Source organism: Phoca vitulina, unplaced genomic scaffold, assembly GCF_004348235.1.
Source record: "Phoca vitulina isolate PV1807 unplaced genomic scaffold, GSC_HSeal_1.0 scaffold46, whole genome shotgun sequence".
Lineage (NCBI taxonomy): Eukaryota > Metazoa > Chordata > Mammalia > Carnivora > Phocidae > Phoca > Phoca vitulina.
Window position 1 is genome coordinate 8,309,228 of NW_022589749.1, and position 24,345 is coordinate 8,333,572.

Consider the following 24,345-nt stretch of genomic DNA (forward strand, 5'->3'; position numbering starts at 1 on the left):
TAGATGTTTTCCCAACTGAGAAGGCTTTTGCATCTTCCAAATGGTATGGAATGAAGCCACAAAAAGATCTGGTGTCATTTAAACTTAACATTCTGTATGCAAATTCTAAAACCCAAATTATATACAATTTAATAGTGTAACTATCTTTTCCAGACTGATGCTGCATCCAGGCAATTACTGATGATGGTGCCTTCACAACCTACACCACGCTGCCCATTTCAGTGAGTGAACCAGAAACTTCACCCTCTGCAATGAGACCTACAGTTACTCGGGTATAAATGCTCTCTTTGTCGTCATCTGCATCTGTCAGGAATATGTGAAATTCAGTGTTAATCATCAGTGTAAGCATAAGATACGTAAATCTTTAGCCTACAGTGTGAAAGGACTTGAAATTATGTGGGCATTGCCAATTTCCACAAAAAGCTTGGTGAAAGCCCATTTTCATTCATTGAGGAACATTTTGGGACGAACTAGAGTTTTTATTAGGTTATTGTGGGTAGCTCTGACTCACTAAGCTACAAGAGCCAAATTCATTCTGGTTTTAGTTAGACCTCTTCACAGTTCTGAAGTTTACTAATTCACTCAGCCACCTTTGTGTATGAATTCCTCACAAAATGTAAAGTACAACTGCTTGCCAGTTAACGTTTCCTTGTGATTTGTTGGTTTCACAAAGACTTCACAGTAAGATGTTATAGAAGTGAAGAGTTTGTCAGGTTATAATTGACTATAAACAGGTTTGGGGGAGGGAGAGGCATCATATTATGTAACAATGGTTTTGTGCCAGATTTTTTAGTCTGTTTGTTCAGGTAAGAAGCTAATTCTTAAAGGGGCAAAGAACAGAGATATTCATCATCTACCTCATTTTACTCCAAACCTAGGCTCTCGAAGTGGCGGTTGCTGCTCTATGTCAGATAATACAGAAATAATTTTGGCAGCAGTTCCATTAAATTCTTTTCTGCATGCCACTGCAAAATGTAAAAATCACATATGAAAATCAGAACAATTTAAGGCTATAAAATAAAATTTTACAATATATGAAAAGACTCCAAAGTGAGCGGGGTGGCTATATATTTTTATTCTTGACCTTTATTTCAGGGATTATTTTTACTTAAAATCTTAACAGAATATAAAAAGCAATGGACAAAAAAAGTCATGACATTACATAGGAAGAGACTGCATAGCTTTTTACTATGTCTGAAAGCACCAAAACTCAAATGTTTGCAATCAAATACAAAAGCTCCCTACTAGTCACAGAACTACAAGCCATACTGATGCACTCTAGATGGCTGCTGAAAAAGGTCTAAATACCTTTATAAAACTGGCAAAGAAAATGCTAAAAGCTCTAGTGTGAATGTGCATTGAAGAATTCTAACGAGCTTTTTCCCTGCACAGAAGACTCTTCTGCCTCCAAGTAGCATTATGGATTTAAAGCAAATATGTACACTTAACAAGCAGCTATTTCTAGATATGGCTGTTAAAAAAGATGATGATGTTTAGCAAAGCAGAAGCCCATCCTCCCATTTCAAGGAAGTCCAAGACAGTATCTTTTAGACTAAATGTGAAAACGTGTTTGAGGTGCAAGTGAGCTGGCAAATGGACTGGGGGCCAATTCAGCCATCATTAAGTGTTAGAATGCGGAAGAACTGCCATTATTCATGTCCTCTTCACTGTCACTTGCTGTTGCCAGACTGTCAAAAGGGTGGTTGAAGTGTTGTCGCTCGTCAGAAGAAACTGCTCCAAAGAACATGCAAGAAAACTGGAGGGAAAAAAGTAACTCCACTGTTTATTCAAGCTAAAGTTAGTGCTCATTAGATGCTCCAGGTCACAGCCCCTTTTCAGAAACTTGGCCCATGTGGTCTCCCTAACTTTGATGGTAATGGCTCATGGAACACCCAAACCTTCAGGACTGGTACAGCACATCCTAAAACAAAACCCTTCCCTGACTAAAAGGAACAGTTTGGGATCACTGATCTTCTGACTCCTCTGCTGGAGCCATTAAAACTCACACCAAGGGAATGACAGACAAAGGGACCCTCTGCAGGCAATCCTGCTTGATTAATCCATCTTCTCCCCTTTCCCTCCTGCTGCAGCTGAAGCCACCACTCCCAGCTAAAGCCAATCCTTCCCTCCCTTTCTCTGCCCCCCCAGGCCTTCCCAGGCCGCTTCTCTGTTGAATAGGAATATCAGCACTTTAATCAAATGTCTCTCATCTTTAAAATACAAAATAGCCTAGGGGCGCCTGGGTGGCTCAGTCGTTGAAGGTTGAGCGTCTGCCTTCAGTTCAGGTCGTGATCCCAGGGTCTTGGGGTCAAGCCCAGCATCGAGCTCCCTGCTCCAGGGGAGGCCTGCTTCTCCCTCTCCCACTTCCCCTGCTTGTGTTCCCTCTCTCACTGTGTCTCTCTCTGTCAAATAAATAAAATCTTAAAAAAAAAATAAGATACAAAATAGCCTTATCCCATCCCACCCCCCACCCCCCCCTCAACTATTGCCTTACCTCTGCTGTCAAGCTGTCTACATTCACTGTCTCCATTTTCTCATTCTCTTATTCCTCAGTCCTATTTGAAAAAGCTGCTGACCCCACCACTCCACAAACTGTTCTTACGGTCACCAAAAATCACCACATCCTTAAGCCAATGACCATTTTCAGTCTTCATCCCACTTGATACTCACTTTCTTCTCGTACCTTCCTCATGCCACACTCTTCCTGGTTGCTTTTAGACTTTCCGCTGGCTGGTCCTCTTCTACCCACCCTTTGAATTAGGGTTTCTCAATCCCAGCACTACTGACATTTTGGGTCTGATGATTCGTTGTTGTAGGGACTGTGCTGTGCAGCAGAGGTTGAGCAGCATCCCTGGCCTCTACCCACTAGACATCAAGTAGCACACCCCTTCCCAAACTGCAACATCCAAAAATGTCCCCAGACGTTGCTCATTGTCCCCTGGGGAGCATAATTGCCCCAGGTTAAGAACCGCTGCTTTCTATGATGGCAGCCCTCCTCTGTACCCTCTCCCTAGGAGATTTCATTCACACCCTTGGTTGAAATTACCACCTATATATGCCAGGGAGCTCAAAGTTAGAATTTGAACTTCAACCCATATAGCCTACTACGTACTTGATTTCTGCAACTTAACATGTCCAAAACTGACTGTGATCTTAGTGAGCAGTGAAGCTGTTTCTCCAAACCTAAGTCTTTCTGAAACCTCTTTTTCCTTTAACCTCCATAACCAATCCATTACCAAATCCTGTTATTTTTACCTCCTCAGTTAGTTGTCATCTTTGGCCATGTCCCTCCATCTCTACTCTAAGGAATCACTCCCATCTCAGATGCTACAACTGAGCTTCCATTCTTGCCTCACTGTACCCCATTCTTCACACAGTAGCTGCTTTGGCTGCTCTACAGTTATCTTTTTAAAAATTCTACTCTGTACAGTGCACCCAAAATAATAAGATACCTAGGAATAAACCTAACCAAAGAGGTAAAAGACCTGTTCTCTGAAAACTATAAAAAACTGATGAAAGAAATTGAAGATGACACAAAGAAATAGAAAGACATGCTCATGGATTGGAAGAACAAATATTGTTAAAATATCTTTACTACCCAAAGCAATTACTCATTTAATGCAATCCCTAACAAAATACCAACAGCATTTTTACAGAACTACAAAAACAATCCTAAAATTTGTCTGGAACCACAAAAGACCCCAAATAACCAAAGCAATCTTGAAAAAGAAAAACAAAGGCTGGAGGCATCACAATTCCAGACTTCAAGTTATATTACAAAGCTGTAGTAATCAGAACAGTATGGTACTGGCACAAAAATAGACACATAGATCAATGGAACAAAAATAGACACATAGATCAATGGAACAGAATTGTGGAAAATACACAATTACATGATCAGCTAATCTTTAACAATCTTTAACAAAATAAAGAAGAATATCCAATGAGAAAAAGAATGTCTCTTCAACAAATGGAGTTGGGAAAACTGGACAACATGCAGAAGAATGAAACTGGACCACTTTTTACACCGCACACAAAAATAGATTTAAAATGGATTAAAGACCTAAATGTGAGACCTGAAACCAGAAAAATCCTAGAAGAAAACACAGGCAGTAACTTCTTTCACATTGGCTGTAGCAACTTCTTTCTAGATATGTCTCCTGAGGCAAGGGAAACAAAAGCAAAAATAAACTATGGGGACTAAATAAAAATAAAAAGCTGCTACACAGCAAAGGAAACAACAAACTGAAAGGCAACCTACAGAATGGGAGAAGATATTTGCAAATGACATAGCCAATAAAGGGTTAGTATCCAAAATATATGAAGAACTTATAAAACCCAACACCCACAAAACAATCCAATTTAAAAAATGGACAAAAGGGGTGCCTGGGTGGCTCAGTTGGGTAAGCATCCAACTCTTGATTTCAGCTCAGGTCATGATCTCAGGGTTGTGAGAGCAAGCCCCATGTCAGGCTCCGCACAGAGTCTGCTTGTCCCTCTCCCTCTGCTCCTCTCCCCTGCCTGGGCGCTCTCTCTCTCTCAAAATCTTCTAAAAAATGGACAGAAGACATGAACAGACATTTCTCCAAAGAAGACTAATTGGTGGCCAACAGACACATGAAGATGTTCATCATCACTTATCATCAGGGAAGTGCAAATCAAAACTACAATATCACCTCACAGCTGTCAGAATGGCTAAAATCAACAACACAAAGAACAACAGGTGTTGTTGAGGATGTGGAGAAAAAGGAACCCTTGTGCACTGTTGGTGGGAATGCAAACTAGTGCAGCCACTGTGGCAAACAGTATGGAGGTTCCTCAAAAAGTTAAAATAGAGCTACCTTGTGGTCCAGCAATGGCATTACTGGTATTTACCCAAAGAATATAAGAACACTAATTCAAAGGGATACATGCACCTCTGTGTATATAGAGCAGCATTACTTACAATAGCCAAAATACAGAAGCAGCCCAAGTGTCCATCAATTGATAAATGGATAAAGAAGATGTATGTATATATACAATGGAGTATTATTCGGCCATAACAAAGAATGCAATCTTGCTATTTGCAACAACATGGATATCTAGAGACTATAAAGCTTAGTGAAGTTAAGTCAGAGAAAGACAAATACCGTATGATTTCACTCATGTGGAATTTAAGAAACAAAACAGGAGAAAAATAAGGGAGAGAGAGAAACAAATAACAGACTCGGGGTGTCTGGGTGGCTCAGTTGGTTAAGCATCTGCCTTTGGCTGAGGTCATGATCCCAGGGTCCTGGGATCAAGTCCCAACATTGGGCTCCCTGCTCAGTGGGGAGTCTGCTTCTCCCTCCCTCTCTGCTTCTCTCTGCCCCACTTGTTCTCTCTCTCTCAAAATCTGTAAAGACAAAAAAACAAAAAACAAAAACCAGACTCTTAACTACAGAGAACAAACATGGCTTCCAGGACTCTTCAGGCATCTGGTATGCAACAACTGCTCTAACTTCACCCTGTGCCATTGTTTCCCCTTGGCTATCTGCTCTCTGATCACATCGGCCAGCCTTCACTTCCTTAAAACCACCACACTCCATCACAGGGCCTTTGCACATGCCATACATTCACCCAGCTCCACTACTTTAACCTTTCTAGCTTAACCCAAACACCAGTTTCAAGGAGAAGGCTTTCTGACCTAGATTAGGTCAGTCACATCTTAAGTTCTCTCAAAGCATCCTGAACTTTTCCTTAATTGAACTTATCACAGTTTTTTTAAATTAGCATATATTTAGTCGTGTGACTATTTAATGTGTATCTCCCCCCTAGTCTATAATCAAGTTTAGGAATCTTTCTTGTTGGGGTGCCTGAGTGGCTCAGTTGGTTGGGCGGCTGCCTTCGGCTCAGGTCATGATCCCAGGGTCCTGGGATTGAGCCCCGCGTCAGGCTCCCTGCTCCGCGGGAAGCCTGCTTCTCCCTCTCCCCCTGCTTGCGTTCCCTCTCTTGCTGTGTCTCTCTCTGTCAAATAAATGGATAAAATCTTAAAAAAAAAAAAAAAAGGAAACTTCCTTGTGTAAACAAGAGCAAAATAATTTGCTCTCCATTGTATTCCCTACATCTAAGACACATGACCCTTGACAGATACTTGTGGGAATTGCATGATAGTTGCATGAATGAATAAATGAATGAGCCTTGTTCTTGGCTCATCCTCACATATCAGAAGGTGAAGATGCCCTCTGCATAGCGGCAGTCTGACAGCAGCTGTGGAATTCTTGCTTCAGATGGAACACCCAAATTAGCTGTGATAGAATGCCCCCCCAAAGGTGTACACATCTTAAGCCCAAGAACCTGTGAATATGTTACATCATGTGGAAGAGGGAAATTAAAGATAGTAGATGGAATTTAAGTTGCTAATCAGCTGACTTGGACCATCCAGGTGGGCCCAATGGAATTACAAGGATCCTTAAATGTGAAGGAGGGAGAGGAAGAAAAAAGGTCATAGTAAAGTGATGTGAAAAAGACTCAACCAGCCATTGCTGGGTTTTTCTTTTTAATTTTATGAATACATCTCATAATTTTATTAAACTTTTTTTAAAAGATTTTATTTATTTATTTATTTATTTATTTGAGAGGGCATGAGCAGGGGAAAAGGGCAGAGGGAGAGGGAGAAGCAGGCTCCCCACTGAGCAGGAAGCCCAACGCAGGGCTCGATTCCAGGGCCCCGGAATCATGACCTAAGCCAAAGGCAGACGCTTAACCGACTCAGCCACCCAGGTGCCCCCACTGCTGGTTTTGAAGATGGGAGGGAACCACAAACCAAAGAATGCAGGTAACCTCAAGAAACTGGGAACGGCAAGAAAACAGATTGTTTTCTTTCTAGAGTCTCCAGAAAGGAACACACCCCTGCCGACACCTAGATTTTAGCCCAGTAAGACCCATTTTGGACTTATGACCTCCAGAACCTTAAGACAATAAACTGGTGTTTTAAGGCTCTAAATTTGTGGTTATTTGTTCTAGCAGTAATAGGAAATTAATACGACTGGCTTTGATTTTTTAACTAGAGGCATACTCTCAGTTGCCTCTGAAGAATCTAGTTTTGACCAAGGTCAAGAGCCTAAGGCTGGAAATGACCTAGAGATAGCACCTGTGTCCATTCAATATATAATATCATATGCACATAGCTCTTCATAATGTTTATGGTGCTATGTAGTAGACTAGAAAGCTTATATTTACTTTGGTTTTTGAAAATTGCTGTGAATTTGCTATTAGGGTAAATACTCTTTGCTACTCTCTCTGTTCCCACCTACTCTTCAGCCTGTAAATCTTGAATGGCTGAATGATCGAGCCCTTTCCTGGTGTCTAACAGTCTTCTAATGAAAATGCTTATGAACAGCCATGAAACTGGGAATTAACCTCAAGTCCAGTATGAACTGGGTAAGAAGATAAGTTATTATTAAATCTTTTTTTAATTTTTATTTTTTTATTATTTTTTACAGATTTTATTTATTTATTTGACAGAGAGCAAGAGCAGGAACACAAGCAGGGGGAGTGGGAGAGGGAAAAGCAGGCTTCCTGCTGAGCAGGGAGCCCGAAGCAGGGCTCGATCGCAGGACCCTGGGACCATGACCTGAGTCGAAGGCAGACGCTTAACGACTGAGCCACCCAGGCGCCCTAAAATCTTTTTTTTTTTTTTTAAGATTTTATTTATTTGACAGAGAGAGACACAGTGAGAGAGGGAACACAAGCAGGGGGAGTAGGAGAGGGAGAGCAGGCTTCCAGCGGAGCAGGGAGCCCGATGCGGGGCTCAATCCCAGGACCCTGGGATCATGACCTGAGCCGAAGGCAGACGCTTAATGACTGAGCCACCCAGGCGCCCCTCTTTTTTTTTAATAATATACATATTTTCCCCATTTTGGTGCTCCAAGAACTGTGTATAACTTCTTGTTTAAACTTATTGAAAATCCACAATGGAAAAGAACACCTGTCATTGTTTACAACATAGTAATACTCTGTCATAATTCAACTTTGAAAATCCCCTTGCCCAAAGCAATATACTACCATATATTATTTTAAATACAGTGAATTAAAATTGATTTCATTTTGGAATTTTGTGATACTACTTGAAAGGATTTTAAAAACTTCCCTAGGCTATCCCAAACCAGTACTGAAAGTTTGCCAACCATTGGCTATGCACTAGGATACAGAGATGAGTAAGACTCAGGCTTGTCCTTGATGAACTCACAGTCACCCAGTAGACTAACATGTATGTTAAATTATTATGTGACAATGACAGTGAATATGATGCACAAGTGCTTTGAGTAGAATGGGAAGACTTCAAAATGAGAAGTATCATTTGAGCCAGGCCTTGAAGGATGGGTAGGAGTTTGAAAGGTGGAAAAGAAAGAATTACTATCATCCCAGGCTGTAGGAACAATAGCATGAGTAAAAGTAGAACACAAAAGTGTGTGCTAAACCTTACCACCAAGATTAGGAACTAAGCAAGGATGTCCACTCTCTCCACTGCTACTCAACATTGTACTAGAGATTATAAGCTAATGCAGCTGAACAAAAAAGATCAGTTGAAGGCATTAAAGAGGAAGTAAAACTATAAAGATGATAGATAGTATGTCTGTAAAACCTGAGAGAATCAGTGATAAAACTAATGTTAACAAAATAATTCAGCAAGCTAATAGGATATAAAATTAACACAAGAGGGGCGCCTGGGTGTCTCAGTCATTAAGCATCTGCCTTCGGCTCAGGTCATGATCCCAGGGTCCTGGGAGCATCGGGCTCCCTGCTTGGTGGGAAGCCTGCTTCTCCCTCTCCCACTCCTCCTGCTTGCTTTCCCTCTCTCTGTCAAATAAATAAGTAAAATCTTTAAAAAAAAATTAACACAAGAAAACAATAGCCTTCATATACATACAATAGGCAGCTGGAGAATATAATGGTAGAGGAAACTCCATTTGCAATAGCAACATAAAAGGTTAATTACTTATGAATAAACTTAATAAATTCATCGAACCTATATGAGGAAAATTTTAAAACACCCCTGAAAGACATAAAAGTAGACCAACAAGTGGAAATACATTGCCTGTTTTGGGACAGAATGACTCAACATGATAAACATGTCAGTTTTCCCCAAGTTAACAGAAATTTAAGGAAATCCCAATAAAAAAATGACAACAGACTTTTATGGAGCTAGATAAGTTGATATTAAAGTTCAACATTCAGGAATAGCCAGGAAAAACTGACAAAATCTACAAAGGGATACTGACTACTGAACATTCAGACATACTCTGAAGCCTCTGTAATGAAAAATGTGGTTCTGACAAATGAACAGATCAGCAGAATAGAAAAGGAAGTCTAGAAATAGACCCCAAAACATACATAAATGTAGTATGTGACAAAGAGAGCACCTCAAATCACTAAGGCAAAGGTAGACCTTATAAGAAGTGGTTCTGGGATGGCTGGGTAGCCATTTTGAAAAAGATAAAATTGAACCCCTACCTCACACCATACACAAGACGAGAAACTCCAAATAGTTCAGGTGTAAATCTAAAAAGATGAAATCAGGGGCGCCTGGGTGGCTCTGTCGGTTAAGCGTCCAAATCTTGATTTCAGCTCAGGTCATGATCTCAGGGTTGTGAGACAGAGCCCTGTGTTGGGCTCTGCAGTGGGCGGGGAAACTGCTTGGGATTCGTTCTCCCTCTTCCTCTGCCCCTCCCCCACTCCGGAACCTCATCCCCCACCACCACCGCCCATGTGCCCCCTCTCTAAAAAAAAAAAAAAAAAAAGATGAAACCATACAAGTTCTAGAAGGAAACATGGGTGAGTTTCTCTTTTAACCTCCACATGGGGAAGGGCTTTCTTTCTAATTAATGACTCAAAATCCAAAGATGATTCTTTTTTAAAGGTAGGTAAGTTTGACTATATAAAATGAGAAAATTTTTGCATGGAAAAAAACCTTAAAAATTTGACAACTGATAAACTGAGAAAAAATATTTACACCATATATCACAGATAAATAAATGGCTAATATCCTTATATATATAAAGAACTCTTAAAAATTGAAGGACAAAAAAATAGAAAAATGGGAAGAGATAATAAATCCACAAAAATTATAAAAGTTTTTAAATATTTATTTGAGAGAGAAAGCCCGCCCAAGAGGGCAAAGGGGCAGACTCCTGCTGAGTATGGAGTTCAACTTGGTGCTCAGTCACACAAGCCATGAGATCAAAACCTGAGCTGAAACAAAGAGTCAGATGTCCAACCGACTGAGCCACCCAGGCACCCCAAAATTACAAAAGTTTTTAAACACATGAAAAGATGTTCAACCTCACAATTAGAGAAATGCTAATTAAAACAACACCGAGGTACCATTTCTCAACTATCAGTATGACATACATGCTGTTTGCAGGCTGCAGAAAATAGGCCCTCTCCTCTATTGCAGGAGGGAGTGCAAACTGGTACAACCTTTCTGAGAAGAATGTGGCAGCATCTAACAAAACTACAGATGAACTTTTTTTTCTTTTTTACATATGCACTTTTAAACCAGCAACACACTTTCAGGAATTTGTCTTGAAGATAGACTTCAGACAATATGAAAACCTTTACATGTGTAAAAGGTTATTCACTGCAGCTTTGTAATTGCAAAACATAAGGGGGAGGGATCTAAATGCCCACATATAAGAGAATGGTTGAATTAACTATGGTATATCACACATGAAATACTACACAGTTATTGAGGGGAAAAATAAAGTGATATGGAGTGATTTCTAGTACATACTGCTAGGTGCAAAAAGCAAAGTGGAAAATAGTATTTATAGAAAAAGAAAATATGTATGTATCTGCTCATTTGTGCAAAAAAGAAACATAAATGATTAAAACTGAGATTTATTCTCTACAAAGGGTGCAAAGAAGGGAAGGAGTGACACTGCTCTGCATACACCCTTTTATAGTTCTGACTTCCAGTGCTGTTCATAGGTCAACACTCAAAGACCAAAATCAACAAGGATTTGGGGAGAACCAAAATGGGAGCAAACAAAGCTACCTGCATTAAAGATGATTAATATAACCATACTGAAATATGAATGAGGGAAAAAAAACTAACCTAAGTAACTTTGACGAACAGTATCTTTTTTTTAAAGATTTATTTATTCACTTCAGAGAGAGACTGTGCACAGCAGGAGGGGCAGAGGGAGAGAGAATCTCAAGCAGACTCTGTGCTGAGAATGGAGCCTGGTGTGGGGCTCGATCTCCTGACCATGAGATTATGACCCAAGCTGAAACCAAGAGTTGGATGCTTAACTGACTGCACCAATGAGGTGCCCTGAGAAACAGTATTTTGAATATATACTTAATAGCTGAAGACAAAATAATATTCACAAATATTGTACTTCTGTTAGCAGATTCATTTTTTCCAGGGGTATGGATTAGCAATTCTGAAACTATGTGTTCTCAGATTGAACAATAAGTAAACATGTTGTGGATAACAACAGCCAAGTTTCTCACTGTCAGACAAAGGAGTTTTAAAGAAACAGGGGAGGGGCGCCCAGGGGGCTCAGTCAGTGAAGCATCTGCCTTTGGCTCAGGTCATGATCCCACGGTCCTGGGATAGAGCCCTGTTTTGGGCTCCCTGCTCAGCAGGGAGTCTGCTTCTCCCTCTCCCTCTGGCCCTCCCCCCTGCTCATGTTCTCTCTCTCAAATAAATAAATAAAATCTTTTTTAAAAAATAATTAAAAAAATAAATGGGGGAGGCCAGTATGAACCCTGTGGTATTGGACTGGAACTGGAGGTATCAGTATGAATTCATGGGTTTTAAGGTACATAAGTATGTATGTATACAAATAGATATAAAAATTGATCAATATGTGTGTATGTGTCAATAAATGCATATGTTTCCTAGCTTTGTCTGCTGAGAGGGCCTAGAAGCAAGGAAATCCCAGTACAAAAGAGCACACCTACCACCCAGAAGTTGTTTCTGTCTACCATCTCCGATCAAAGGAACCAGGACTCTTGGGAGAAATGACTGATTCCATTTGGGTTGGAGTTGGGAAATACAAGGTAAGCCTAGAACACTTTAAGTTTCCAGAAAGTAAGGAAGTACTCAAAAAACGCTGGAGATATGCCAAAGAGACAGAGGCTCCCAGTATAAATGATAGTAATGGATTATAACCCCCAAAATAAAGTTAATATTCAAGAGTATTTTGTCACGGGGCACCTGGGTGGCTCAGTTGTTAAACATCTGCCTTCAGCTCAGGTCATGGTCCCAGGGTCCTGGGATCGAGTCCCACATCGGGCTCCCTGCTCCACGGGAAGCCTGCTTCTCCCTCTACCACTCCCTCCGCTTGTGTTCCTGCTCTCACTATGTCTCTCTCTGTCCAATAAATAAATAAAATCTTTAAAAAAAAAAAAAAAAAAGTATTTTGTCACATAAATAATTGAATAACAAATGGAGAGAAGGAAAGTTATTAAAGCAGAATTTCATCTGATAATAGAAAAATTACCATTTGTCAAGCATCACAGTAATAAATATTTTAGACAAAAAAGCATCAATGGATGCTAAAATTAGTAGGCAAAAAGTATGATGAGAAACAGGATATTTACTTAGTTTCAAAGTATCTCCCACCAAGCCACTTTCGATTACTAACAGAAAACAGTAACTTTACCGTGGAGAAATCTGGCAGATAACCTTAACTATATGATAAAATTAGGATCACCAAGAAGACAAATCTCCATCATGGGTTTCCAGATAAAATGTGTGAGAAGAACACAGCATTGTTCTGTTTCATTCTTACTAAAAATGCACAGCTGAAATTTAATCATGAAGAAATCAGAAAAATTCAAATACAGGGACATTGTACTAAAGTGTCAAGGTAAAGAAAGATAAAACAAGATTTAGAAAATGTTCCAGACTAAAGGAGACGCTGTTAATATTTAGGGAATCTGGGTGACCAGTATATGGGAATTCTTTATACTACTTCCGCAAATGAGTCTGAATTTATTTCAAAATTTTAAAAACTATAATGTTCATGGGACACCTGGGTGGCTCAGTCGGTTAAGCATCTGCCTTCGGCTCAGGTCATGATCCCAGAGTCCTGGGATCGAGTCCCGCATCGGGCTCCTTGCTCAGCAGGGGGCCTGCTTCTTCATCTATCTCCTGCTCCCCCTGGTTGTGCTTTCTCTCTCTCTGACAAATAAATTAATAAAATCTTAAAAAATAAATTAAAAATATATATATAATGTGCATGTGTGCAAGCATGTGTATATATACATGCATAGAAAAAGCCCTAACAGTAATAATAGAAGTGTTTGTAGTGATCATCTCTGATAATCTCTTATTTGTATTTTCTGATTTTTCTCTGGTGAAATGAGAATTGTACTATCACATAAATGTTAACATTTGGAAAGTCGGGGAGAAGGGTATGTAGGAATTCTTTGTACTATTTTTGCAACTTTTTTTTAAGAACTTATTTATTTATTTGAGAGAGAGAGAGAGCTCACTCCTGAGCACAAGCAGGGTTAGGGAGAAGCAGACTCCCCAGTGAGCAGAGAGCCTGACACAGGGCTTCATCCCAGGGCCCTGGGATCATGACCTGAGCTGAAGGAAGGTGCTTAACCGACTGAGCTGCCCAGGCGCCCCAATTTTTGCAACTTTTTAAAAGCGAAATTATTTTAAAATGGAAAGTTAAAAACAAACAAGCAAACAAACAGTAATGGGCCATATTATTATCAGAATGTTACTAGCACCATAATGGCTATAGCTTGAGTCTGGTTCACAAGTGATGGCCCTCCTGTGTACATGGCAAATGCTGCCAATCAACTACAGATACAGCTTTAGTCATGCTCAACTTAGTTTGCCCAACCAAATGACTGGTGGTGTTACTAAAGAGGAAACCTATCTGCCATTCCCGGCATAGAGTATGTTTTGTATGGGAGCAGGAAGGAGGAAAGGGGGAGGCCTAGTGAAGAGCATAATAAATACCCCAGGGACAGTCCCTGAATGCCATTCCAAGGAGTTTAGTTGTAATCCTATGGGACAAAGGGAATGATCCAAGAGTTTTGAAGACAGGAGAGTAATGTATAACAGTAACTAACATTTAATGAGCATTAGCCATGTGCCAGCTCCATATATTAGTTCAATTAATTCCCACAGTTCTATTTAATGGGTAGTACTATTATTATCCCCCTTTTACTGATAATAAAACCAAGGCAAAAGAGGAGTAACTTTACCAAGTCACACAACCAGTAAGTGGCAAACAGGGATGTAAACCTAGGAATTCTAAATCTGGAGCCAGTGCTCTAAACCTCTGTACTTCACTGTAAGTGTAAGGTTTGGACAAAATCTTCTGGTACCCTGGAGGAGAACCAGAGTGGACGGGAATGGGGGCATGGAAGCCAATGGGAAGGCTCACAGTAGTCTGGGTGGAAGATGATAAGGGTCTAAATAACAATCATATTGTAATTTCAGTTTTGCAGGAGTTTGCCACATTAAAGCAAATAATACCATTTAAAATAGGACTGTGTTGGGGCACCTGGGTGGCGGTTATTTTTAGAATATAAGTGACATGATGGGAAATTTGAAGAAGAGTCCTGTAATGGTGCTCATGGAGCTTACAGTTCTTTACAGTTCTTTATAAATGTCACTTTCCCTAGTGAGGAAATGGGCAATCTTAGTGAATTTCAGGGAAGTGAAGTGGCCAGAAAATGTTTTTGTATTGTTACCTTTGAAAAAGTAAGCACAATATGTGTGACCAAAAAAACAGAAGGGGAAAATGCTTTTGTATAATGAAAGCCAAATTTCAGTTTTCACCTTATGGCCAAGTTAGTAATATACAAAAGAAAATTGCTGTAACTGCTAGGCATATAATAGGTATTCAATAAACACAGTATCAAACTGAATAATAAATGGAGTTTACCACCCAATTTTACTGCCCTAAAAGTCTTTTATACAGTGTAAGATAGTGACTTTTAGAAATACTATTTCTCCCTTCAAATTTGTTAAGAAACTCATATTTCTAAACCAATAATAATAGCAATAGTAAAATAAGCTTGAATAAACCATTAATGTAAACATATTAAATTGGGAATTATTATTTGAGATACTTCAGTTTCTAATAAATCATATTTATCTTCAGTTCAATAGATATCATGAGGTTTAACACAATGGCATTCTGTAAAGCTTATCATCCAGCTAGTAAAATGTTGGTAATATAATAGGTTATTAACTGGGACTCCACTATGAAATAATTGGTGATACTTGTTGGGATGAAATTTAAATTTGTACTACAATAAGTAAAGGATTTCCCAACCCAATTTGAAAAATAAAATGAGGACACTTATCTTAGAAAGTCAATTATATGCCTTTGGCATATTATTTATATTCAAAGATTATCCTGTAAGCAATCATAATTTATTCTTTTTTTTTTTTTAAAGATTTTATTTATTTATTTGAGAGAGAGAGAATGAGAGAGAGCACATGAGAGGGGGGGAGGGTCAGAGGGAGAAGCAGACTCCCTGCCGAGCAGGGAGCCCGATGCGGGACTCGATCCAGGGACTCCAGGATCATGACCTGAGCCGAAGGCAGTCGCTTAACCAACTGAGCCACCCAGGCGCCCAATCATAATTTATTCTTTAATACAAGAGACCCAAATATCTACTTGAATATATTTTGTTGCTCAATGAGCAATTTAAACTCTTTTGTACTGACAGTCTGTAAGTCAGACTGGTTTCACCTCTCTCCTATCAAAAAGTAAGGAAACGGGGCGCCTGGGTGGCTCAGTCGTTAAGCGTCTGCCTTCGGCTCAGGTCATGATCCCAGGGTCCTGGGATCGAGTCCCACATCGGGCTCCCTGCTCGGCAGGAAGCCTGCTTCTCCCTCTCTCACTCCCCCTGCTTGTGTTCCTGCTCTCGCTGTCTCTCTCTCTGTCAAATAAATAAATAAAATCTTTAAAAAAAAAAAAAAGTAAGGAAACTATTTTCAGGACATTGGGGTGGGCCTGGGCAGGGAGACTGCAAAGGAAGACAGATGATGAGAAATCTTGACTGAGACGTTGTCATGTCTCAGTGTTTTCCCTTTACCTTCCTTAGATATGAAGACCCTGGCCCCTCCTCCGTGTCGCTGACACTGCTTTCTGGCACTTCACTAATGTCTTCATTCACTCTTTTCATTATAGGGCTGCCACAGTTTTCCAATGCAGGGATGTCTGTTTGAGTCTCATTAGGATAAAGCCTTTTGGGTGCTGCTTTTCTCAAGATACATCCTGGGGCCTTGCTGGTTGCATTTTTGCCAGTCTTTGAACTGTTGTTTGTTGAACACATCAGATCGGACCTGAGGTATTAAGGGATTAAATGAATGAACTGTTAGCCTGCAAATGTATATTTTTATATAACTAATGAAGCAATATGGGATGACAATGATAACACTAGTTTAGAGAATATATTGAAACAACATAGAACTGATTTTTGAAAGTTTAAAATTTACCTCAAAAAGTTAAAAATAGAACTACCTACCCTACTATCCAGTAATTGCCCTACTAGGTATTTACTCAAGGATACAAAAATACAGATTTGAAGTGTACATGCACCCCTATGTTTATAGCAGCATTATCAACGATAGCCAAACTATGAAAAGAGCCCAAATGTCCATCGACTGATGAATGGATAAAGAAGATGTGATATATATATAAATGGAATATTACTCAGCCATCAAAAAGAATGAAATCCTGCCGGGGTGCCTGGATGGCTCAGTCGTTAAGCAGCTGCCTTCAGCTCAGGTCATGATCCCAGGGTCCTAGGATCCAGCCCCGCATCGGGCTCCCTGCTCAGCGGGAAGCCTGCTTCTCCCTCTCCCACTCCCCCTGCTTGTGTTCCCTCTCTCGCTGTGTCTCTCTCTGTCAAATAAATTAATTTTAAAAATCTTAAAAAAAAAAAAGAATGAAATCCTGCCATTTGCAACAATGTGGACACTCTAGTAAGGTGTATTACGTATTATACTAAGCAAAATAAGTCAGTCAAAGAAAGACAAATGCCAGATGATTTCACTCTTATGTGGAATTCAAGAAACAAAACAGAAGCTCATATGGGAGGGAGAGGAATAAAAGGGAGAGAGAGAGAGAAGGAAACAAACCATAAGAGACTTTTTTATTATTATTAACATATAATGTATTATTTGTTTCAGAGGTACAGGTCTGTGATTCATCAGTCTTACACAACACACAGCACTCATCACAACACATACCCTCCCCAATGTCCATCACCGAGCCTCCCATCTTTTTTTTTTAATTTTATTATGTTATGTTAGTCACCATACATCATTAGTTTTTGATGTAGTGTTCCATGATTCATTGTTTGCATATAACACCCAGGGCTCCATTCAATACGTGCCCTCCTTAATACCTATCACCGGGCTAACCCATCCCCCCACTCCCCTTACCACATCTTCTTTATCCATTCATCTGTCGATGGACATCTGGGTCTTTCCATAGTTTGGCTATTGTGGACATTGCTGCTATAAACATTGAGGTGCAGGTGCCCCTTCGGATCACTATATTTGTATCTCTGGGGTAAATACCCAATAGTGCAATTGCTGGGTGGTAGTGTAGCTCTATTTTCAACTTTTTGAGGAACCTCCATACTGGTTTCCAGAGTGGCTGCACCAGTTTGCATTCCCACCAACAGTGTAGGAGGGTTCCTCTTTCTCCACATCCTCGTTCCTGACTTGTTAATTTTAGCCATTCTGACTGGTGTGAGGGGGTATCTCATTGTGGTTTTGATTTGGATTTCCCTGATGCCGAGTGATGTTGAGCACTTTTTCATGTGTCTGTTGGCCATTTGGATATCTTCTTTGCAGAAATGTCTGTTCATGTCTTCTGCCCAAACCATGAGACTTAACGATAGAGAACAAACTGAGGGTTGATGGAGGAGGTGTGTGGAGAATGGGCTAGATGGGTGATGGGCATTAAGAAGGGCACTTGTTATGATGAGCACTGGGTGTTGTATGTAAGTGATGAATCACTAAATTCTACTCCTGAAACCAATATTGCACTGTATGTTAACTAACTAGAATTTAAATAAAAAATTTTTTAAAAAGAAAGCTAAAATTTACATATATGATTATTTAGAAATTTTCTAAATTTCTAAATAAATACAGATTCAAATTCTTCAGTAAAGCAACCCAGTGTGCATGAGACAAACTTGTGATATAGTAACAGGGCCGGAGTTAGAAAAAAAGTCAAATTACTATACATCTGCATGATAAAATTCTATACAGTCATTAAAAATCATATTTCCAAGTCATAATCAGTTATATTGGAACCTGTTCACAATATATTTTGTGGGGGACAAAGAGGATAGAAAACTGCATATCCTATATGATCCTGATCTTATTTTAAGACATCTTATGCAAAATAAAAAGTCTGCAATAAAAAACAGTGAGCCAAATGTTAATAGTGGCTATCTCCAGGTGGTGCAATTTATCTTCTTTGTACTTTTTTCTATTTTCCAAATTTCCCATAGTACCTTTAAGTTAACTTTTACAGTGAAGCACCCTGCACCAAAAAAAAAAAAAAAAAAAAAAAAATGTTATTAAGAAAAAAGAAAAAAAAGAAAGAAAAACAAAGGCTGTCCCCATGTCCGAGAAAGAAGAGTTCTAGGCAGTGAAAAGAAACTGGAAATGAGGTTTGGGTAATAACAAAGATAAATCAGACAGTCAGGTTAAATTCTGATCAGAAGAGAAAAAATGAATGTCTAGTGCATGATTGGTGCTATTTCTCACTAGTTAGCTCCTACTGTAGCTCTTCCTGATTCAGTCAATATTTCTGATCTAATGTTTTACTCCTCGATTGTTTCCTAAATGAATGCCAATGAATTATTTCAGAATAAGATTGCAATGGCTTTTTCCCAACTAGTAAAGATGTTAAAACATTGGTCTTACCTTTTTTGTTTTTGTGAAAGACACAGTGATTGCGGAGAAGATGCTCTACTTGGCTCATCAGCTAATGTAGCCAAAATAAAGTTAGCTTCCAATAATATATCATCGATACTTAAAGCCATAGGTCTAAAAACAGGCAAAGTCAGAGCAAGCATCATACATGTTTTCTGATGGACATTAGGAAAATTAGAAAATGACACTTCAGAAGTAAAAAGAAACAGTTAAAGTAGAAGTCCTATTTGTCTTTTCACAAATTAACATGGTCCTTCGACATCATCAGATCTGATTTCAAAAAGCTCATCTAACCCAGTCTCTGAAATTTTAGTTCTGAAATACTATATGAAATATCATGGTTTCATAGAAATTAGACTTGTTTAAGCCATGTATAATTTAATTTTCTAATTAGGCAATTAATTTCACCATGTCTATAAATGTTTTCACTCTGCAGAATAGATCTTTTTCAATTACCAATTTAAAAATGCCATGTATGGCATCCTTCAAATTTTAGTTTGGTAAGTGTTGCTAGTAAAGTTAAGGAATTCTTGAGGTGTGAATTAATTTCAAAGTGATCCAAAGGGTTTTATTATTGATATATAACAAAAGGAAGAAAGGAAGGAAGGAAAGAAGGGAGGGAGGAGGGAGGGAGGGAGGGAGGAAATTTCCCAAGGACTTACTTCCCAGGAAAATCAAAATGAATGGCTATAGGAGCATGTGTGGCTTCTGAAAATGTCAGTATTCCCTGAAAGAGAAAAAGAAGAAAAATAGTTGAAGTCTTTATTTTATTTTATTTTATTTTATTTTTATTTATTTTTTTTTTTATAAAGATTTTATTTATTTATTTGACAGAGAGAGACACAGCGAGAGAGGGAACATAAGCAGGGGGAGTGGGGGAGGGAGAAGCAGGCTTCCCGCTGAGCAGAGAGCCCGATGCGGGGCTCGATCCCAGGACCCTGGGATCATGACCTGAGCCGAAGGCAGACGCTTAACGACTGAGCCACCCAGGTGCCCCGAAGTCTTTATTTTAAAAACTACCAGTGAAATTTTGATACAAATTTTTGTTTACCTTTAATTCTTTGAAGCAGAATGTTATTTCAGTATCAACTCCAATTTGAAAGAAGTCAAACTCATCTGGGCCAACAAACATTTCACTGTACACAGAATTGGTCAAACCTGTTCAATATTATAGGTAAAGAAAGAATAGAATTAGTTCCAGGGGTACTTGTTACATTTTAATATGAAAATATAACTGTAAGTGATAGATTAAAAATAGCCACAAATCCTTTGACACTCTTTCACTGAGAGATGGGGTCTATCCCTATGTCCCCTCCCCTTGAATTTGGGTAGTTGGGCTCTCTGACTGCTAAGACCAACAGTATATGGTGCTATGGATGAAATGACCTAGTGTTGGTTTCCGAGCCCAGGCCTTAAGAGACTGGCAACTTCCGCTTCCTCTATCCTCCATCCACTTCCTCTGTCCTTTAACACTCACTCTTGGAACTTGGCCGCCATGCTGAGTTCATGCTACATGAAGACCAAGTTAATGGGGAGGCCATATGTGTGCAGTCACTCTGATTAACAGCCCAGCTCTGCTCCCAGCACCAATTCCCAGCCGTGTCAGTGTGCCATCTTGGATGGATTCAGATGATTCCAGACCCAGCCACTGTCTAACTGCAATCGCATGAGACCCCAAGAACAAACTGTCTAGCTGAGCCCCATCAACCCACAGAAACATAAGAGATAAGAATGAATTATTTTGAGTTTTTCACTACAAAAATGTTTGATATACACGCTCAGAAATACAAACACACACCTTCAGCCCTGGAGGACACAATAAGAAGTCTGTGACCCGGGAGGAGGCCCTCAGCTGACTTACAGCCTTCAGAACCACGAAATGTAAAGATTGCCTGTTCAAAGTCACTGGAGAAAGTCCAAAAGGAGGCAGAATCGAGAAGTTATTCAGCACTTAAAAGAAGCAATGATAATGGAGAGAGAGAGAGCAGCAGAGGGAGAGGGAGAAGCAGACTCCCCACTGAGCAAGAAGCCCGATGTGGGGCTCCATCCCAGACCCAGGGATCATGACCTGAGCCGAAGGCAGACGCTTAACCGACTGAGCCACCCAGGCACCCCAGAGGTGCTTCATCGTGTTGTACTGAGTGACATGAGGCCTCACCTGTGCAAGCTGGGAAATGTAAGAAGTTTAAAAAGAAGGAGGAGGAAGTAGGAACGAGGGAGAAAAGAAACAACAAACACACATAAAATAGGCACTATTTGTCTGTAGGCTTCTGACTGAGCACAGAAAGCAAGTCATTCAGCAAAAAGTAGGGTCATCTTTGTGAATATTGCATAGCTCCCTATTGCTTCCTTCTCAAAGATGCCTCAGGATAAAGCTAAGAAATGAAAGTCTTTGTCATTTTCATTTCTCCTTAAAATCGGGAGGAAAGAGGAGAAACATTTCATGGATACAAAGATATCTGAAAGGAACCACAAAAATAAAAATTCAGAATAAAAAAAAAAAGAAATACATACACACACACGAGTACCTTTTCTTTTTCTCACTTTCTTTTTTTTCTAATTGAAGTGTAGTTAACATACAGTGTTACATTAGTTTCAGGTATATAATATAAAAATTCAACAATTCTATACATTTCTCAGTATTCATCAAGATAAATTACTCTTAATCCCCTTTATCTATTTCACACACACGCCCCGCCAACCACTAGTTTGTTCTCTGTATTTAAGAGATGTTTGTCTCTTTTTTTTTTAATTTTTATTTTTTTAAAGATTTTACCCATTTGACAGAGACACAGTGAGAGAGGGAACACAAGCAGGGGGAGTAGGAGAGGGAGAAACAGGCTTCCCGCGGAGCAGGGAGCCCGATGCGGGGCTCCATCCCAGGACCCTGGGACCATGACCCGAGCCGAAGGCAGACGCTTAACGACTGAGCCACCCAGGCGCCCCTCTTTTTTTTTTTTTTTTAAAGATTTTATTTATTTGACAGAGAGAGCACAAGCAGAGGGAGAGAGAGAGAGAAGCAGGCTCCCTGCTGAGCAAGAGCCCGATGTGGGACTCCATCCCAGGACCCTGGGATCATGACCCGGGCCGAAGGCAGCCGCTTAACCCGACTGAGCCACCCAGGCGTCCCAAGACATTTGTCTCTTTTTCTTTGTTTGTTCATTTGTTTTGTTTCTTAAATTCCACATATGAGTGAAATCATATGGTATCTGTCTTTCTCTGATTGACTTATTGCATTTAGCACGATATCCTTTTTTAAAAAGATTTTATTTATTTGAGAGAGAAAGAGAGAGAGGGCACTCATGCACCAGCAAGGGGAGGGGCAGAGGGAGATGGACAAGCTGACCCCTGTTGAGGAGAAAGACTGACGCAGGCTCGATCCCAGGACGCTGAGATCATGACCTGAGCCAAAGTCAGACACTGAACTGACTGAGCCACCCAGGCGCCCCTAGCATTATATCCTTTAGGTCCATCCATGCTGTCGCAAATGGCAAGATTTCATTCTTTTTTATGACTGAGTAATACTACGTTATATATACACCACATCTTCTTTATCCCTTTGTCTATGAGGGATTTGGGTTGCTTCCATATCCTGGCTATTGTAAATAATACTGCAGTGAACACAGGGGTGCATGTATCTTTTCAAATCAGTGTTTTCATTTTTTCTGGGTAAACACCCAGTAGCAGAATTATTGGACCATATGATATTTCTATTTTTAATTTTTTAAGGAACCTCTATACTGTTTTCCATAGTGGCTGCACCAATTTACATTCCCACCAACAGTGCACGGGGGTTCCTTTTTCTCCACATCCTCGCCAACACTCGTTATTTCTTGTGTATTTGATTTTAGCCATTCTGACAGGTATAAGATGAGATCTCATTGTGGTTTTTTTTTTTTTTCTCTTTAAAGAAAGGCAGACTACCACATGTAGCGCCTCATTTGGATGTGTCTGGAGTCTTGGAAGCTTGACTACCCTACACTCTCCTGCAAATGGACCTTGAGAGCTTGTTTGAAGGCTCCAGCAGGGAAGCTCAGCTATTCGTATACCCTTGACCAAAGAACGGTCCTCCTCTATTGGGAAGGTTGTCCTCTTTGAGCGTGAAGCTTTGGGAGGGACACACATGGAGTGGTGAGGGAGGAAGGGGACACCCGCCTAGCAGCCAGATCAGCTAAATCAATCCTGGCGATCAATGGAGTGACAGATGTTTCAGCCCTAGTTCTACTGGTTTTTCAGTCTGGAATAATACAGTTCCCTCCCTTTCTTTTCTTTACTGCTGTCACACACACACATGCACACACACACACACACACACACACACCAAATTACCCAAGGTTAAAGAGTCTCAAACAGCTTGTACCCAAAAGACCATAGTCAATTTTCTTGATAGCAAAACTTCTGATTCAATCATGCCTTAGTTTCTCCATTCAATCTAGATAACTTCTTGGAGGAGCTGACGTAAGTATTCATGTTTTCTGCTGTGTGTATTTGCCATCTGGAATATCTTACTTCTCTAGTTCAAAGCTACTTTTTCTTCTTATGTGATTAACAATAATCTCAATTGGATTGCTGGCCTCTTAATTTTTCTTTATGCTAAACACAAAGGGTGATAAAAGATGAAAAACAGGGGTGCCTGGCCGGCTCAATTAGAAGACCATGCAACTCTTGATCTTGGGGTCGTGAGTTTGAGCCCCATGTTGGGTGCAGAGATTACTAAAAAATAAATAAATTTAAAAAAAGATGAAAACCAGACCTTAAAAATCTTAACTGAAAATATACTTTTCTCAGTAACGATTCTCCTAATTTTAAAACAACCTGAATTTCAAAGCCAAATGTTTTAATTATTGATTCTGTTCCATTTCCTGGATCCCTTAAAAATTTTAATGATCTTTCTACATCTTACTGCTTTTTAGACAAGAATAAACGTTATGCCACCAATGTTTACTGTATGGTCAGTCATCAAGAAACCCAGGAAGTGACATGCCATCCGAGCGCCATGACAGATGTAGTCCTCACCCATTGGTTCGTCACTGGAACTCTTAAGGCAAACGCTGAGTGGGGTAACAGCAAGAGTAACTTCTTCTTGACTTGATGTAAAAAGAACAACTGCCTCAGCAAGCACTCTACAAAAAGTAATGAAAAGTACTATGTTACTTGAAAAACAAGAAGAAAGAATCTTATTAAATGGGACTCAAATCTTTAATCTGGAAATAAACAGGTTAGTCAGCCTAGATTTTTTAAAAACTTACCCAAAATACCTATCTTATTTTTTCTACGTGAGCTGCAATATTTTTAGTATATTTTTAAAATTCACTTGAAAGCCAAGAGAATAGTAAAATATATTCTTAGTATGACATGTGAAAGCTGTAGAATAAACCAGACACTGGAAGAAATGTCTTCAATTCCATGGTTTTATATACCCCCTATATATTTTT

General features: G+C 39.7%; 1 protein-coding gene across 1 annotated transcript in view; it reads right to left on the bottom strand.

The window, feature by feature from the left end:
• Nucleotides 1-266: 266 nt before the first annotated feature.
• RAD9B (RAD9 checkpoint clamp component B) overlaps nucleotides 267-24,345 on the bottom strand; it is a 38,098-nt gene continuing 14,019 nt past the window's right edge. The window contains exons 6-11 of the mRNA XM_032431334.1: nucleotides 23,927-24,033; nucleotides 19,962-20,068; nucleotides 19,573-19,637; nucleotides 18,902-19,024; nucleotides 16,048-16,297; nucleotides 267-1,756 (exon numbers count right to left, since the gene is read on the bottom strand). Of these exons, the coding sequence (XP_032287225.1) occupies nucleotides 1,628-1,756; nucleotides 16,048-16,297; nucleotides 18,902-19,024; nucleotides 19,573-19,637; nucleotides 19,962-20,068; nucleotides 23,927-24,033 (781 nt within the window). The 3' untranslated portion in view covers nucleotides 267-1,627. The remainder of the gene's footprint in view (nucleotides 1,757-16,047; nucleotides 16,298-18,901; nucleotides 19,025-19,572; nucleotides 19,638-19,961; nucleotides 20,069-23,926; nucleotides 24,034-24,345) is intronic.